We start from the raw sequence: 17,499 nt of genomic DNA, 5'->3' as shown, positions 1-17,499 counted from the left end.
CTCGTGGTTCCAGAACTTAGATTATGACATGAACAAGAGTAAGTTTTAAATGCCTAATATCTTCAGTGTAATACTGGTGCTCGATGAGCTGGCGGCAATGGCGGTTCTGGTCAGAGTCCCTTTCTAGAAGTTGCATGGTGGCTCCCCAATATTCAATCTGCTACTCCTTCTAGTCTTTCCTTTGCTGAACTTCAACATTTGGTCAATGACTTCAGAAATTGTCTTGCAGTTTGCTTTCCTCTGCACTTACTTTGACAATATTTTCTTGTAGTTTTCCTTGATATTTCTCCAAATTCCTCAGATGTTCTTGTAATCCAGTTGAAATCATGAATTAAGTTGTATATCCTTACAGAATTTCACAGGAAGTCCCTTGCCTGGATTACTCAAGAGGCTAAAAATCACAACAGGTGACCTTGTCCACTTCTCAAGAACTGTCAAATTATTTGGATGAAATTACTGACAATCAGATCTTCACTCCACAAGATCCAAGAGCAGAATCAGGCCATGCAACCTATCGAGTCTGCTCCGCCATTCCATCATGGCTAATTTATTATCCATCTCAACCCCATTTTCCTGCCTTCTCCCCATAACCTTTGACGCTCTTACCAAGCAAGAACCTGTCGACTTCCACTTTAAATATACCTAGTGAATTGGCCTCCACAGCTGTCAATGGCAACAAATTCCACAAATTCACCACCCTCTGGCTAACTAATTTCTTACTCATCTCTGTTTTAAAGGTGGTCCTAGGCTTGCCCACTATTGGAAACATTCTCACCTCCGTTCTACCTAGACCTTTCAATATCCAATAGGTTTGAATAAGATCCCACCTCATTCTTCTAAACTCCGGCAAATACAGGCCCAGAGACATCATAGTTATACCAGAGCCTTTCATTCCTTGGGTCATTTTCATGAACCTCTTCTGGACCCTCTTTGATGCCAGCATATCTGTTATTAGATCTGCTACAGCACACCTTGGCAAACCTGTAATATTCTCTTTGTGTTATCACAGATTTGCCGATGTCTTATATCATCACAGTGAGCCAAGTGCTTCTCATCATTATCCCATCACAAATTCCCTATAGCTTTATGACATTGTGACATATTTCTTTACAATGATACAAAGGATGTGTAATACTTATGCCATAATGTTACACTCTGAACCCATATTTTCTTCCACCATCATCTCTGCATGAAGGCTGAACCTAAACAGTACAAGTCCCATAATGCCTTCATGTTAAGCTGGTGCTGAGATAACTTGTACTCTGAAGAGAACCCTTTGATAGAAAAGTTTATTTGTTGACACCTGTGAAGCATTCTGGAGGTTTGTACATTAAATGTGCTTCCAATCTCTCGTTACTAATGACTTTAGAAATGTAACTCAGTTTTCATCAGCTGCAGTTTGTCCTTCCTCAAGTCGGTAAAAACCTCAGGTTCTATCTTAGTGTTGTAGTTAAGAGTTCCTTAGCAGATTCAGCCCTTTTAGTGTTCTGCAGTGTATTTATTTAGAGATACAGCACAGAACAGGCCCAGCATCCCACCCATTAATTAATTACAGGACAATTTACAATGATCAATTCACCTACTAACCAGTATGCCTTTGGACTGTTGGGAGGACACCAGAGCACCCGGAGGAAATCTCCTTACAGACAGCATCGGAATCGAACTCTGAACTCCGACGCTCTGAGCTGTAATAGCATCACACTCCCCACTAAGCTAACAGCTCCTTTTTCAGTTAGTGATCTTCCATTCCTCTCTCCTGCTGCTATTGTTCTTGCCTCATGTGTCTGGGTTAACTTCCGCTGGTTTCAAAACTAATTTCTTCTGTAATTCTGTGAGTTTTTTTTCCATTTCCCACATTCTTGATGGAATTGTTTAGCTTTCAAGGTCTGTCGTAGATCATGCAGAATTTTTTCCATTCACCCACGGCCGCTTGTTTTTTCAGTTGCTCCTCATACAAATGTGACGTGAGGCAGTGCTTTCTGTCTGCATTTAGTTCTCATGTTTAATAAACTATAGGCCAATTAAAGAATTAATCATGTAAATATAAGGCCTGATTTCAGAATTAATAACACCCAAATACGGAGAGAATTTTGTGCCTTGAGCTTTATATACAAAGATGAGGTAAATATTAAAACCACAAGGACTGCAGACACAGAAAATCTTAAGTAAAACCAGAAAATGTTGTTAACATATGACACTGGCGACATCTGTGGACAGAACAGAGAAATAGAGCCCAACTTTTCTGATTGTTCTCCCTAATGGAATCAATGTTTTTGTAAGGTATAGACCAAAAGTTTTACCTTGGTAAGAAGCTCTTTTAAAAATGTAGTAATTAACATTGCAATCTTATCACCATCGAGAAGGTGGAAATGATTGGATTCATCAGTATAGTAGTATACAATTCTGTCTGCATCACCATCAAATGAGCAACAGCGTTCGTTTGCCTTCATATCCAAGCCTGCAGTAATTAGAAATACAGCTGTTAACATTCTCTAGCGATTGAGCTGATATTAGACAGAACATCTTCTCTCAATTATGTCATCTAGGGGTCACTTATGACAGAAACATACAGAACAGTTAGCACAAGTTCATGATAACTGGAACCAAAAACTAAATAACAATAATACTTCCACTCTAAATGTGAAGAATTCACCTTTTCAAAAGAATGAGAGAGAAATTTATATAATAGTTACTGATATACATTTTTACAAGTGAGTACCTGTTAGCTGGAACATAGCAGCACCCATTGAGTCACAGTCTTAAAGTACCGCAGCTCAGAAATAGGCCACTCGGCCCATCAAGTCCATGCCAAGCTATTATTCTGCCTCGTCTCATCGACCCACTGCCGAACCATAGCCCTCCATGTACGTCCTGTCCACGTGCCTATCCAAACTTGGCTTAAATGTCGGAATCGAATCTGCATCATCATTTGCACTGGCCGCTTGTTCTAGTCTCACCAACCTCTGAGTGAAGAAATTCCCCCTCATGTTCCCCTTAAACATTCACCTTTCACCCTTAACCCATGGCCTCTAGTTCTAGTCTCACACAACCTCAGTGGAAAAAGCCTGCCTGCATTTACCCTGACTACACTCCTCATAATTTTGTATACCTCTATCAAATCTCCCCTCATTCTCCAATGCTCCAGGGCATAAATTCCTAACATATTTAACTTTTCCCTATAACTCAGGTCCTCAGTCCCAGCAAAATCCTTGTCTTCAATATTATTGATTTCTTTCTTGTAAGCAGGTGACCAGAACTGCACACAATACTCCAAATTAGGCCTCGCCTACACCTTACATAACTTTAACATAACATCCCAACTCCTGTACTCAATACTCTGATTTATGAAGGTCAAAGGCTGTCTTTATGACCTGACCTGTGACACCACTTGTAAGGAACTGTTTATCCATAGTCCCCTTCCTTAAGGCAGCAGGGAAAAGCCTGTTACATGTAAAGCTGTAAGCCTTTCATCAGTGGTAGCGAAAATTCTGCAGATGCTGGAAATCCAAAGCAACACACACGAAATGCTGGAGGAACTCAGCAGGTCAGGCAGCACCCATGGAAATGAATAAACAGTTGAACGTTTCAGGCGGAGACCCTTCTTCAGGACTGGAAAAGAAGGGGAAGATGCCAGAATAAAAAGGTGGGGCGGGGGGGGGGTGAGGTGAAGGAGGATAACTAGAAGGTATAATGAACTCAACCATTTTTGAATAACCTTTCTTATTTGCATGAGGACTGACCAGTTCTGATGCAAGATAATCTGCCTGTAACGTTAACTCAGTTTATCACTCTCCACTGATCTGTTGACCATCTTGTGCACACACTTTGCACTAAAAGGGACTTTGTTTTGTTATAATTGTGTTTTCTTGTAAAGACTGTCTATTATTTATACTCAATTTATGGTTTTCTTGTGAATGCTGCTTATTTGCCTGTGATTGCACATATGCATGTGACAATAAACTGACTTCCTTTACTTCAGATTTACGAAAGCTGCTATATTCTGTATCTCATAGCTATCTTCTGGCTGTTTTCCTTTCTCTACTTATCTTCCTGGAAGCTACGACATGAAGGAGGAAGCCACCAGAGATGGAGGGCCTTCGCTGCCCTAAACACCAGGGAAAACAGCTGCAACAGGCAAAAGAGACTCATCTTCCTGTGCCTTTTAAGTAGATGGTTCCACAGAGATCCCATCTCAGGTTCTCTCCACTCCTCTTTTTCACAATCTGGATCTTCCACAGGTGTGTTTTAAAGTGTTACGCACTCCCTCTCTACAGATGCTACCTGGCTTGCAGGGTAACGCCGCCACTTTGGTTTCATTTCCGACATGCACCCTCTGCAGTTTTGATTGCTGATGGCTAAAAACATGATGGATTGAATGGTGCATGCTGGAAATGTATATAAAGTGTTTTAAAAAAAAAACTTGCCTTGAGGTGGCTTTTGTTGAACTTTTACAAAATCAGCTCCACAGAGGTGGTTGAGTTTACCGGTTGTCCCATCATTACATAACTTTATTTTCAGTTTTTCCTCAAGGTAAGGCTCTAACTCCTTGAGTTTCAGTGCACCTATACCATTTGCCCCATCTACATTCAACGTTCTCATTTCTTCTGGATGACAGTTTACCTGTAGATAGATGAAACACAGATATACCATCACCTATGATGACCCTTGTCTATCAGTTTGCTTTTATCTTCTTTGTTCTGTTATTGGCAAAACAATAAAAATAAAGTTTAAAAAATATATATTTGAGACAGATTTCACATCAGAATATCCTAGTAAATCATATATTTTCTCCACCTGAGTATATTTTAAATGTCTGAGATTTAGACCAATAAACAACTAGAATTATCAGGATCTACATCATGTATGGAAAAGCAGTTGACTCGGCCACTTCGTTATGTACCTCCTGAACCTAATAAAGTGTACGTTTGTGGTCTTCTGCTGCTGTAGCCCAGGATCAACATGTTGTGCTTCCAGAGATGCTCTTCTGCACACCACTGTTATACTGGGTTGTTATTTGAGTTACTGTCATCTTCCTGTCAGCTTGAACCAGTCTGGCCATTCTCCTCTAGCCTCTCTCATTCACAAGGTGTTTTTACCCACAAAACTACCGCTCACAGAATGTTTTCATTTTTTGCACCATTCTCTGTAAACTCCAGAGACTGTTGTATGAAAACCCCTGGAGATCAGCAGTTTCTGAGATACTCAAACCACCCAATTTGGCACCAACAATTACTCCACGATCAAAGTCACTTAGATCACATTTCTTCCCCATTCTGATGTTTGGTCTAAACAACACTGAACTTCTTGACCATGTCTGCATGCTTTTATGCATAGATTGCTGTCACATGATTGGCTGATTAGATATTCGCATTAGTGAGATATACCTATTAAAGTGACTACTGAGTATATGAGTGAAACTAGGCCCAGTATTCAACAGCTATATCTCATCACTTCCATTGGGTGGCTGCCCTAGGAGCTATCCCACCAGTCTGACCTTCACATTTGGACCCTGGCTATTTCCAAATTCTTCTGCTAGGTCTGATTAATGGATCACTGTAAACTACTGACGTGCCAGGAATTTTAGATTTCATTTCACTGCTTGGCATAAGAATACATGGGAGGACTTTGAGAATATCATAGGGGTTTAAATTCTGAGAAGTTGTATGAACACAGTACCACTTAGTGATGTAGCATGTTAACTGCCCATCTGTAGAAGGTCCTGAGTATTGATGTGCATAGACTAGCTCTCCTCAGCCTGCTCAGAAAGTAGAGGCATTGGTGAACTTTCCTGACTGTGTCGGATGTGCTCTGGGACGATGGGAGGTGCATTCCCAGGAGTTTGAAACTGCTCACAGTTTCCACTGCTGTGCACCGATGTATAGAGGGAGGAGAGTGGTGTGGGTTTTCCTTAAGTCAATAACCATCTCCTTTGCCTTGTTCAGAAAGGAGTTACTTGCCTGGCAGTAGGCCTCAACTTCCTCCTCCTTCTCCTCTCTGTTGGCAGTCCCATCGGTGTCGGTGATGAGCCCCAAAACTGTGGTGTCATTGGCAAATAAATATCAGGTAGAGAGGATTGAGGGAAACCAGTTGATTTTTAAGTGTTTTTTTTTCCCAAAAAGATTACCTTACAAGTTAAGAGCTTGTTACCATGGTAGACGATTGGCTAACTGGGTGGAAGCAGCATGTAAGGATACTTTGAGGATCAGTGCTGGGAATGATGTGTACGTTAATGATTTAGAAAAAGAAAACAAGTGTATTCCAGCCAAATTTACAGATGATAGAAAATAGAAAAGGTAAGCTATAAGGAGAGTACAAACAGTTTATAAAGATAATGATAGGTTGAGTGAGCGGGTAAAACATTGGCAAATGGACTACTGAGAAAAGGTGGTGATTCACCTTAGAAGGAAAAATGTTATAAGACATATTTACTTAAGCAGGAAAACAGCATAAACCTGCAGCACAAAGGGTTTGGGGGTCCTCGTGAACTATGTTCCCTCTAAGCTGTGCGCGTGTGCGTGCACACACGTTTTTCGACACGCCGCAAAGGAAATGAATGTGCGCACAAAAGGTTAGTTACCTAAAATAATGTAATTAATAATTATACTTATTGATAATCTTTTAGCTAAATATGTATATATTTAGTATGTATTTAGTTAAATATGTATGTTATTTTGTTATTCAGTGCAGTTTTATGTCAAATATTTTGTAAACCTACATAAACAGTGCCATGTGTGCATTCAGTGTGCATATACTTTTGTCACAGAAAAAAAATTTGCCCAACATAAGACTTTTGTGCACACTGACTACTAAAAATTACAGGGAGCATTGCTCCTGGAACAGAAGAGATGGTGATTAGGAAGCCTGATGAAATGTTGGTCTTTATTTTGGGAACTAGTGGTGGAACTGCAGCAGTTTACAACTTGACTTTTGGAGTGGGCAGTATTACCACCATTCGCTTTGATGGGACCACATCTAGACTTCTGCACATAGTTTCTTGTCCCCTCATTTGAGGGAGAGGATGTTAGCGACAATGATCCTGCATATGGAAGGAAAGGCTTTTGAGGAAAGGATGGGATTTCCTGTGGATGCTTCAGTGTTCTTCCACATTCCAAAACTGGCTACCATGAAGTTCTGGGTGGCAGGAGAAAATGGGGAGATTGGTGGGCATGTGAGAGAGAACAAGCTTCAAGGGAATTAATGTGGAGTGGAATAGATGAGAATGCTCAAAGGGCTGCCAATAGACTCAATGGGCTGAACAACCTCCAATTCCATAAGAAAATGTGAATAAGAAAAGATTACCTGCAAAGGCAGATTAATCAAAATGAAATGGATGGTTAAAGTTAGAGAGAGCAACAGTGATGTTTAATTTACACTCTGACCTGCAGTTTAAAATATTTATCAATCAGTATGCATTCCACATTCTATTTTTCAATGCAATGTAGAATTCACTAAATTAGGAAGTAAGGATGTGTACAACTCTGCACAGAACTTTCCATGCACAATCTTTAGGTATACACTTTGTTTTTAAGGAATGAATGTTGCATAATTCACGATACACAAATACTTAATTTATAAATATTGGTTGAAATTTTCCAAGACTAGTTCAGACACCACACAGGAAACAATTCTATAGTCAAGCCAACTAACTAGAAAAATATTAAGATTCATGGGCATACCAAGTTGTATTTCTTCCAGAGTTTCTTGGCAGCAGGTATACTCTCACTACAAAGAGATTTCTGTTTCACAAAAATAGCAATTTAAAGCAAATCCGCTATCTGAATTTGATGTCTCAGAGTGACTGTTTCATACCACTGAAGTTTTGACAGCACATATACAGTTTTCTATTAACTTGAAGAGTCACTGGAATTGAGTGTATTTTTTTTTCTCTGTTCTAATACTTTAGTTGATGCATAAGGGTGTAGTTATTGCCAGTTCTATGTGGAAAGATTGTGGCAAGCTATGAACTTGAACTAGTTACTTTGCAACTCCTGTTCTTCATTTCCTGTAATTCTGTGCTGTGTTGTGCTCTGTAATTCTTTGACAATGTTGCGACACAGAAATTCCAGGATTCCAACCCAGCAACAAGAAATACTGCAGTGTGGCAATAAATGCTACATGATGCAGCTACAATGGTGAAAGAACTGGACACAGGTTCCTTGATGGGGTTGATTTATCTTGCATGGAGTTGAATGTTGAGTATTGTTAGAACTACAGACATTTAGCCAACTGGAGAGAATTCTGTTACAGTCCTGAACTGTGTCATCCTGATAGTGGAAAGGCTTTGGGCAGTTAGGAGATATATCACTCCACATGAATACCCAGCTGTTATCCACAGGAATTTACATGGTTGTGGTTAAAGAATCAATCTTGTTATGGCTTAGCACTTACAGTATGTGGAGTGAATACTATTTGCCAATTAATGCTGCATGCCAGAAATATTTGTCATTGGAGGAACAACACCTTATTCGGTAGCCTCCAACCTGATGGTATGAACATCAATTTCTGAAACTTCTGGTAATGCCCCCCATACCCTCCTTCACTATTCCCATCCCCTTTTACCCCTCTCACCTTATCTCCTTGCCTGCCCGTCGCCACCCTCTGGTGCTCCTCCCTCTTTTCTTCCTTCCATGGCCTTCTGTCTCTTTCACCAATCAACTTCCCAGCTCTTTACTTCATCCCCTCCTGCTTCAGGTCTCACCCATCACCTTGTGTTTCTATCTCCCCTCCCCGTAGCTTTATCTCCCAGTCCTGTTGAAGGGTTTCGACCCGAAACGTCGACTGTATGCCTTTCCTAGATGCTGCCTGGCCTGCTGAGTTGCTCCAGCATTTTGTGTGTGTTGTTCGAATTTCCAGGATCTGCAGATTTTCTCGTTTTTAAATATTTGTCATTGAGTACTTTGTAACAAGGTCTTGTAAAAGAAACCAAATTGTATGTGATCATTAACACAAGAGATTCTGCAGATGCTGGAAATCCAGAGCAACACACAAAATGCTGGAGCAACTCAGCAGGTCAGGCAGCTTTATGAAGAGGCATAAACAGTCAATGTTTCATCAGGACTAAGAAAGAAAGGGGAGGGCATCAGAACAAGAAGATGGGGAAGGAGAGGAGGACAAGCTAGAAGGTGATAGGTGAAGCCACGTGGGTGGGGGAGATGAAGCGAGAAGCTGGGAGATGATAAGTGGAAAAGTCAAAGGGCTGGAAAAGAAGGAATCTGATAGAAGAGTGGATAATAGGGGAAAGGCAAGGAGGGGCACCAGGGGGACATGACAGGCTGGTGAGAAAAGGCAAGAGACCAGAGTGGGAAAATGAAGGTGAGGGAAGGAGGAGTTTAAAAAAAAAAAACAGAAGTTGGAGAAATCATTGTTCATGCCAATAGGTTGAAAGCTACCCAGATGGAATACGAGGTGTCACTCCTCCACACTGAGAATGGCCTCATCGTAACAGAAGGAGGCGGCCATGGACAAACACGTCGGAACGGGAATGGGGATAGGAATTGAAATGGTTGACCACCAGGAAATTCTGCTTTTTGTGGATGGAGCTGAACAAAACAGACCCCCAATCTACATCGTGTCTCACCAGTGTAGAGGAGACCACATTGGGAGCACTGGATACAATAGACAGCCCCAACAAATTTGCATGCGAAGTGTTGCTTCACCTGCAAATACTGCTTGTGGCTTTGAATGGATGCGAGGATGGAGGTGAATGGACTGGTGTAACATTTCAGCTGCTTGCAGGGATAAGAAAGAGCCAAGAAGGAGCAATTCGCAAGGATCATTTCCTCTGTAATTCCTTTGTCCATTCACCCCTCCCCACTCATCTCCCTCCAAGCACTTAACCCTGCAAGCAGCTGAAGAGTTACACCTGCCCATTCACCTCCTCCCTCACCTCCATTCAGGGCCCCAAACAGTCCTTCCAGGAGAGTTAACATTTCACATGTTAATTTGTGAGGTTGTTTACTATGTCCTGATATGGCCTCCTCTGCACTGGTGAGATCTAACGTAGATTGGAGGTCCCCTGTGTCAAGCACCTCAGCTCCATCAACAAAAAACGTAGTTTCCCAGTGGCCAACAATTTCAGTTCCGGGCCCATTCTGACATGTCAGTCTGTGACCTTCTCTTCTGCTATGATGAGGCCACTCACAAGTTGGAGGAGCAACACCTCATATTCTGTCTGGATAGTCTCCAACCTGATGGCATGAACATCAATGTCTAACTTTCCCTCCCCATTCCCTCTCCTTCATTTCCCCACTCTGGCCTCTGACCTCTTCTCCTCACCCGACTGGGGTGCCCCTCCTTTTTCCCTTTGATTACTCTCCTCTCCTATCAGACTCCTCTTCCTTTTGCTTCCCTCCCCCACTTATCACCACCCTGCTTCTTACTTCATACCCGTCCCCCATCCACCATCTTCTAGCTTGTCCTTCTAACTCCCCCCCCCACCCCCCCAAACAAACTTCTTATCCTGGCTTCTTCTGCCTTCCTTTCCACTCCTGATAAAGGGTCTAGGCCCAAAACCTCAACTATTTATTCATTTCCATTGATGCTGCCTGACCTGCTGGGTTCCCCTGGGACTTTGTGTGTCTTGCTCTGGAATTCCAGCATCTGCAGGCTCCACAATGTTTATGTGGTCATCACCTTCATTCTTTAAGATAGGGAAATCATTGATAAAACAAACTAAGAACTCTCCTCGTGCTGGATTCAGCTGATGGATCTGCATCAATCACAATGATCTTCATTTGCACTTGAGATGGTTCTCACTAGGGGAAAATTTCTCCTTTGACCCATTACCCAAGATAGAAAAGAGACAAGTTCAAATAAATTGGCAACAAAAGCAGATGGCCTGTTAAAGGAGGAGTATGCATTCTTGCCTTCATTGGCCAGGACACTAAGTATCCAAGTCAGGAAGTCATGTTGTAGCTGCATAACACATTGGTTAGGCTGCATTTGGAGTATTGTGAGCTGTTCCGGTGCCCGTGGAGGATGTGAAGGCTTTGGAGAGGATGCAGAGGAGGTTCAGCAGGATGCTGCATGGCTTAGAGGATATTAGCTATGAGGTAGCATGGTAGTGTAGCGCTCAGCACAACACCTTACAATACTGGAGAACTAGGTTCAATTCCCACTGCTTCCCGTAAGGAGTCTGTACGTCCTCCCCGTGACGGCGTGGGTTGCCTCCGGGTGCTCTGGTTTCCTCCCACAGTCAAAAAGATGTACCAGTTGGTAGATCAATTGATCATTGTAAATTGTCCCATGGTTAGGCTGGAATTAAATCGGGGGATTGCTGGGCAGCACGGCTCCAAGGGCCAGAATCCCATTAAATACTGTATCTCAATAAATAAATAATACTTCAATTATAGTCTCTGGTGAGTTGGAGACCTCATAGAAGTTTATAGAATTATGAGGGGTAAAAAAAAAAGACAATCAGAGTTTATTTCCTCAAGTAAAATACCAGAGAGGATAGCTTTAAGATTAGAGAGAAAGAGTTTAAGGGAGATGTGTGGGGCAAGTGCCTGGAACATGCTACCATGGATGATGGTGGAAGTAGATATGACAGTGCTGATTAAGAGGTTGTTAGTTAGGCATATGAATACACAGAAGAGGGAGATGTGGAGCATGTGCAAATAACATAATTAATTTCATTTGGCACAGACACTAAAGGCCAAAGGGCCTGTTCCTGCATTGTACTGTTTTGTGTTCAGTGATTTGAAACAGATTCAACTGTGGTCAATTTGGAATGAATATATATTTAAGGCACTGACTTAACTGTTGCTCAAAGGATTAATTCTGTTTGTCTTGTATCAATCACACTGCTGTTAAATTTGGATGCCATAGCAGAGTTCACATTTTATGTGAAAATTTCAACAGGTATTTTTAATTTCCATGTTTTTTCTGCAAATAATCAGTCACTATAGAAAAATAAATCACCTGCTTCATCAAGGCAATAAATGCACGAGTAAGTTTCTGGTAATATCCTTCAACTGTTGCAATTCCATACTGTTCCATGGTATTCCCGCAACAAACCATATAGTGCAGCTGAGGTGTGCTGACAAGACCATAGTCTACAATAAAGAGAATTACACAACTTAAAACTAATAGCTTGATAAAAATCAGTCTGACCCTTCGTCAGGCACCAGGATATCCAAGATTTCTATCATGTGAAATTAGTGTTAATACAATGTGATCCAAACTGTTTGTTAGAAAGGAGTTTAAAATAGGGTGTATTTTAACAATGATATTAAAAGATTGTCCTCACTGAAAATTTTGCAATTTCTTCATTTATGATTGTTTTTGGAGGCATTCAAAAATGATGGTACCTTCAATCAGCACTCAAAGTTTAAAATATAAGTTTTAAATTCAAACAGAACGAAATGAACATTATATGATCATTTTTGGAAGAATTTACTGTTATCCTAACTTCAGCACATACCTAGGTAAGTTCCTCCTAAGACACACACACCATCAATAACAGCCTGGGAAAGCTTTGGGCTACTGGGTCTGAAAATAAAAAAACATTCAGAACACAAAATTACAGAATAGAACAGACACACACACACAGAGCTCATTTTTTAAATAAACTGATGCTCATGTCACACAGCACGAAGGCAAGCTGGTCATTTGGTTATTTACTGCTTCTCAGATAATCTCAAGATGAGTCCTAAATTGAAAACTAATTGGTCACTGTTGGTTGAATTAATTTGCTTCCCCAACTCATTATCAATTTCATCACCCAGAAAAACTCAAAGCCAAAAGATGAATAATCCTCAGTTTATGCTCCAAATGCATCTTATAAAGTTGTCATCCCTAACCGCAGACGAGATATCAACTGCCTCAGCTTCACCACTCCTCTCTCCTAATCGAACCTCACCTTCTCTGAGTGCATTTCCCTCCACTCTCTCCGCACCATTCCTAACCTCACCATCAAACCTCCTGACAACCTGGTCCCAATATATCGATGCAGCTATAAAGAAGGTAAGACAGCCTCTATATTTCATTAGGAGTTTGAGGAGATTTGGTATGTCACTTAAAATGCTGGAAAATTTCTACAGGTGTAGCTGGAGAGCATTCTGGTTGGCTGTATCACCGTCTGGTATGAGGGTGGGGGGGGGGTTGCTACCGCACAGGATCGAAGTAAGCTACACAAAGTTGTAAAATTAGTCAACTCCGTCAAGGGCACTAGCCTCCGTTGTATCCAAGACATCTTCAAGGAGCAATTCCTCAGAAAGGTGGTGTCCATTATTAAGGAACCCATCACCCATGACATGCCCTCATCTCATTGCTACCATCAGGAGGTACAAAAGCCTGAAGATACAATTCAGGAACAGCTTCTTCCCCTCTGCCATCCAATTTTCTGAATGGACACTGAACCCACAAATACTACCTCACACTTTTAAAATTTTTGATTTTGTACTTTATATATTTACTGCAATTCACACTTTATTTCTATATTATTATGTATTGCATTGTACTGCTGCTGCAAAGTTAACAAATATCACGATATATGCCCCTGATATCAGACCTGATTCTGATGCAGTTGTAGTCTGGTGTCTGCAGTTTATACTAAAATAGGTGGTGGTGTACGCAGTGAAGATGGTGATCAGGAAGGACAGAAGGAACTTGATCAGATGGGAAAAAGGGCCAAGAAGTAGAGTTTAATTCAGCTAAGTGTGAGGTGTTATATTTTGGAAAAATAAATAAGAATAGGACTTACACAATGAACAGGTCTTATAGATACAAGTATATGGGCCCCTGAAAGTGGCACACAGGGTGTGAAGAAAACTTCTGTCACACTGGTCTTTATCCGTCAGGGCACTACATATAGAAGTTGGGATATTATGCTGTAGGTGTACAAGACATTGGGTGAGGCTGCTTTTGAAATATTGTGTTCTGTTTTGGTCACCCTGCTGAAAGAAAGATGCCATTAAGCTTGAAAAGCACAGGAAAGATTTAGGAGGATGTCACCAGAACTAAAGATGATGAGTTTCTGAGGGAGGCTGAACTGGCTAGGAATGTAGGAGAATGAGGGGTGATCTTATAGAGTTCTACAAAAGTTATAGGGCACATAGATGGGATGATACACGCAATCATTTTCCAAGGGCTGGGGAATCAAGAACTAGAAGGTATTGGTTTAAGGCACAGACCCCTTGCATAATGGTGTCGGCCCATGGCTTAGAGGTTGGGAGCCCCTGGTTTGAGGTAAGAGTGAAGAGGTTTAATAGAAACTTGAGGAGGCAAATTTTTCTTCTAAATAGTGGTTGTAAATGGAATGAGCTGCCAAAGGAACAGGTTGAGGCAGGTACATTAACAAAGGGTACATAGGTTTCGAGGGATAAAAGGAAAGGTTTCAAGGGATAAGACCATAAGACATAGGAGCAGAATTAGGCCATTCAGCCCATTGAGACTGCTCCACCATTCCATCATGGCTGATCCCAGATCCCACTCAACCCCATACACCTGCCTTCTCACCATAGAAAACGATGAACTTCTGCCTTAAATATACCCACAGACACTGCCTCCACCGCAGTCTGTGGCAGAGAATTCCATAGATTCACTACTCTCTGGCTAAAAAAATTCCTCTTTGCCTCTGTTCTAAAAGGTCACCTGCTCAATTTGGAGGCTGTGCCCTCTAGTTCTGGATACCCCCACCAAAGGAAACATCCTCTCCACGTCCACCCTATCTAGTCCTTTCAACAGTCGGTAGGTTTCAATGAGACCCCCCTCCCCCTCTATTCCTCTGAATTCCAGTGAGTGTAGTTCCAAAGCTGCCAAATGCCCATCATACATTAACCCCTTAATTCCCAGAATCATCCTCGTGAACCTCCTCTGGACTCTCAACAACACATCCTTTCTGATATATGGGGCCCAAGACTGTTGACAATAGTCCAAGTGCAGCCTGACTAGTGTCTTATAAAGGCTCAACATTATCTCCTTGCTTTTACATTCTATTCCCCTTGAAATAAATACCAACATTGCATTTGCCTTCTTTACCACAGATTCAACCTGTAAATTAACCTTATAGAAGTCTTGCACAAGGACTCCCAATTCTCTGCAACTCTGATTTTTGAACCTTCTCCCCAAATAGATAATATTACACACTATTGTTCCTTTTACCAAAATGCATTACCATACATTTCCCAATACTGTATTCTATCTGCCACTTTTTGTCCATTCTTCCAACTTGTCCAAGTCCTGCTATAATCACGTTGCTTCCCCAGCACCCCTCCACCCATCTTTTCATCATCCACAAATTTTGCCACAAAGCCATTAATTCCATTATCGAAATCATGGGCCGACAATGTAAGAAGTAGCGGTCCCAATTCTGACCTGAGGAACACCGCTAGTCACTGGTAGCCAACCAGAAAAGGCCCCTTTTATTCCCACTTGCTGCATTCTGCCTGTCAGCCATTCCTCTATCCATGCCAATATCTTTCCTGTAACACCATAGGATTTCATCTTGTTAAGCATCCTCATGTGTGGCACCTTATCAAAGGCCTTCCGAAAATCCAAGTAAATAACATCTACAGCTTCTCCTTTGTCCACCCTGCTTGGCATTCCTCAAAGAACTCTAACAAATTTGTCAAGCAAGATTTCACTTTACAGAAACCATGCTGTCTTTCACTTATTTTATCATTAGTTTCCAAGTACCCCGAAACCTCATCCTTAATAGTGAACTCCAACACTTCCCCAAAACGCTGGAGTTAGGTTAACTGGCCTTTAATTTCCTTTCTATTGCCTTCCTCCCTTCTTAAAGAGTGGAGTGACAATTGCAACCTTCCAGTCCTCCAGGGCTATGCTAGAATCAGGTGATTCTTGAAAGATAAACAACAGGAATTCTGCAGATGCTGGAAATTCAAGCAACACACATCAAAGTTGCTGGTGAACGCAGCAGGCCAGGCAGCATCTGTAGGAAGAGGTGCAGTCGACGTTTCAGGCCGAGACCCTTCGTCAGGACTAACTGAAGGAAGAGTTAGTAAGGGATTTGAAAGTTGGAGGGGGAGGGGGAGATCCAAAATGATAGGAGAAGACAGGAGGGGGAGGGATGGAGCCAAGAGCTGGACAGGTGATAGGCAAAAGGGGATACAAGAGGATCATGGGACAGGAGGTCCGGGAAGAAAGACGGGGGGGGGGGGGGGGACCCAGAGGATGGGCAAGAAGTATATTCAGAGGGACAGAGGGAGAAAAAGGAGAGTGAGAGAAAGAATGTGTGCATAAAAATAAGTAACAGATGGGGTACGAGGGGGAGGTGGGGCCTAGCGGAAGTTAGAGAAGTCGATGTTCATGTCATCAGGTTGGAGGCTACCCAGACGGACAACAAGGTGTTGTTCCTCCAACCTGAGTGTGGCTTCATCTTTACAGTAGAGGAGGCCGTGGATAGACATGTCAGAATGGGAATGGGATGTGGAATTAAAATGTGTGGCCACTGGGAGATCCTGCTTTCTCTGGCGGACAGAGCGTAGATGTTCAGCAAAGCGGTCTCGCAGTCTGCGTCGGGTCTCGCCAATATATAAAAGGCCACATCGGGAGCACCGGATGCAGTATATCACCCCAGTCGACTCACAGGTGAAGTGTTGCCTCACCTGGAAGGACTGTTTGGGGCCCTGAATGGTGGTAAGGGAGGAAGTGTAAGGGCATGTGTAGTATTTGTTCCGCTTACACGGATAAGTGCCAGGAGGGAGATCAGTGGGGAGGGATGGGAGGGACGAATGGACAAGGGAGTTGCGTAGGGAGCGATCCCTGCAGAATGCAGAGAGACGGGGGGACGGAAAGATGTGCTTAGTGGTGGGATCCCGTTGGAAGTGGCGAAAGTTACGGAGAATAATATGTTGGACCCGGAGGCTGGTGGGGTGGTAGGTGAGGACCAGGGGAACCCTATTCCTAGTGGGGTGGCGGGAGGTTGGAGTGAGAGCAGATGTACGTGAAATGGGGGAGATGCGTTTAAGAGCAGAGTTGATAGTGGGGGAAGGGAAGCCCCTTTCTTTAAAAAAGGAAGACATCTCCCTCGTCCTAGAATGAAAAGCCTCATCCTGAGAGCAGATGCGGCGGAGACGGAGGAATTGCAAGAAGGGGATGGCGTTTTTGCAAGAGACAGGGTGAGAAGAGGAATAGTCCAGATAGCTGTGAGAGTCAGTAGGCTTATAGTAGACATCAGTGGATAAGCTGTCTCCAGAGACAGAAAGATCTAGAAAGGGGAGGGAGGTGTCAGAAATGGACCAGGTAAACTTGAGGGCAGGGTGAAAGTTGGAGGCAAAGTTAATAAAGTCAACGAATTCTGCATGCGTGCAGGAAGCAGCGCCAATGCAGTTGTCGATGTAGCGAAGGAAAATTGGGGGACAGATATCAGAATAGGAACAGAACATAGATTGTTCCACAAAGCCAACAAAAAGGCAGGCATAGCTAGGACCCATACGGGTGCCCATAGCTACACCTTTAGTTTGGAGGAAGAATTGAATTGCTTGAATTTCCCACTCTGCTCCGTCTAGCGGAATTGACCTAATCAGTTCCCCTCTA

General features: G+C 42.4%; 1 protein-coding gene across 5 annotated transcripts in view; it reads right to left on the bottom strand.

Annotated features, from left to right (window-relative positions):
- The window catches only part of pgm3 (phosphoglucomutase 3), a 50,331-nt gene that overhangs the window by 15,743 nt on the left and 17,089 nt on the right, over positions 1–17,499 (bottom strand). For all 5 annotated transcript variants that reach the window (XM_072265890.1, XM_072265893.1, XM_072265889.1 and 2 more), the window contains 4 exons: positions 12,422–12,489; positions 11,920–12,053; positions 4,425–4,620; positions 2,301–2,458 (listed from right to left, as the gene is read on the bottom strand). In XM_072265890.1, the coding sequence (XP_072121991.1) occupies positions 2,301–2,458; positions 4,425–4,620; positions 11,920–12,053; positions 12,422–12,489 (556 nt within the window). The remainder of the gene's footprint in view (positions 1–2,300; positions 2,459–4,424; positions 4,621–11,919; positions 12,054–12,421; positions 12,490–17,499) is intronic.

Source organism: Mobula birostris, chromosome 8, assembly GCF_030028105.1.
Source record: "Mobula birostris isolate sMobBir1 chromosome 8, sMobBir1.hap1, whole genome shotgun sequence".
NCBI lineage: Eukaryota > Metazoa > Chordata > Chondrichthyes > Myliobatiformes > Myliobatidae > Mobula > Mobula birostris.
Note: the sequence above shows the minus strand (reverse complement) of the source record. Positions and strands in the feature narration are given on the sequence as shown.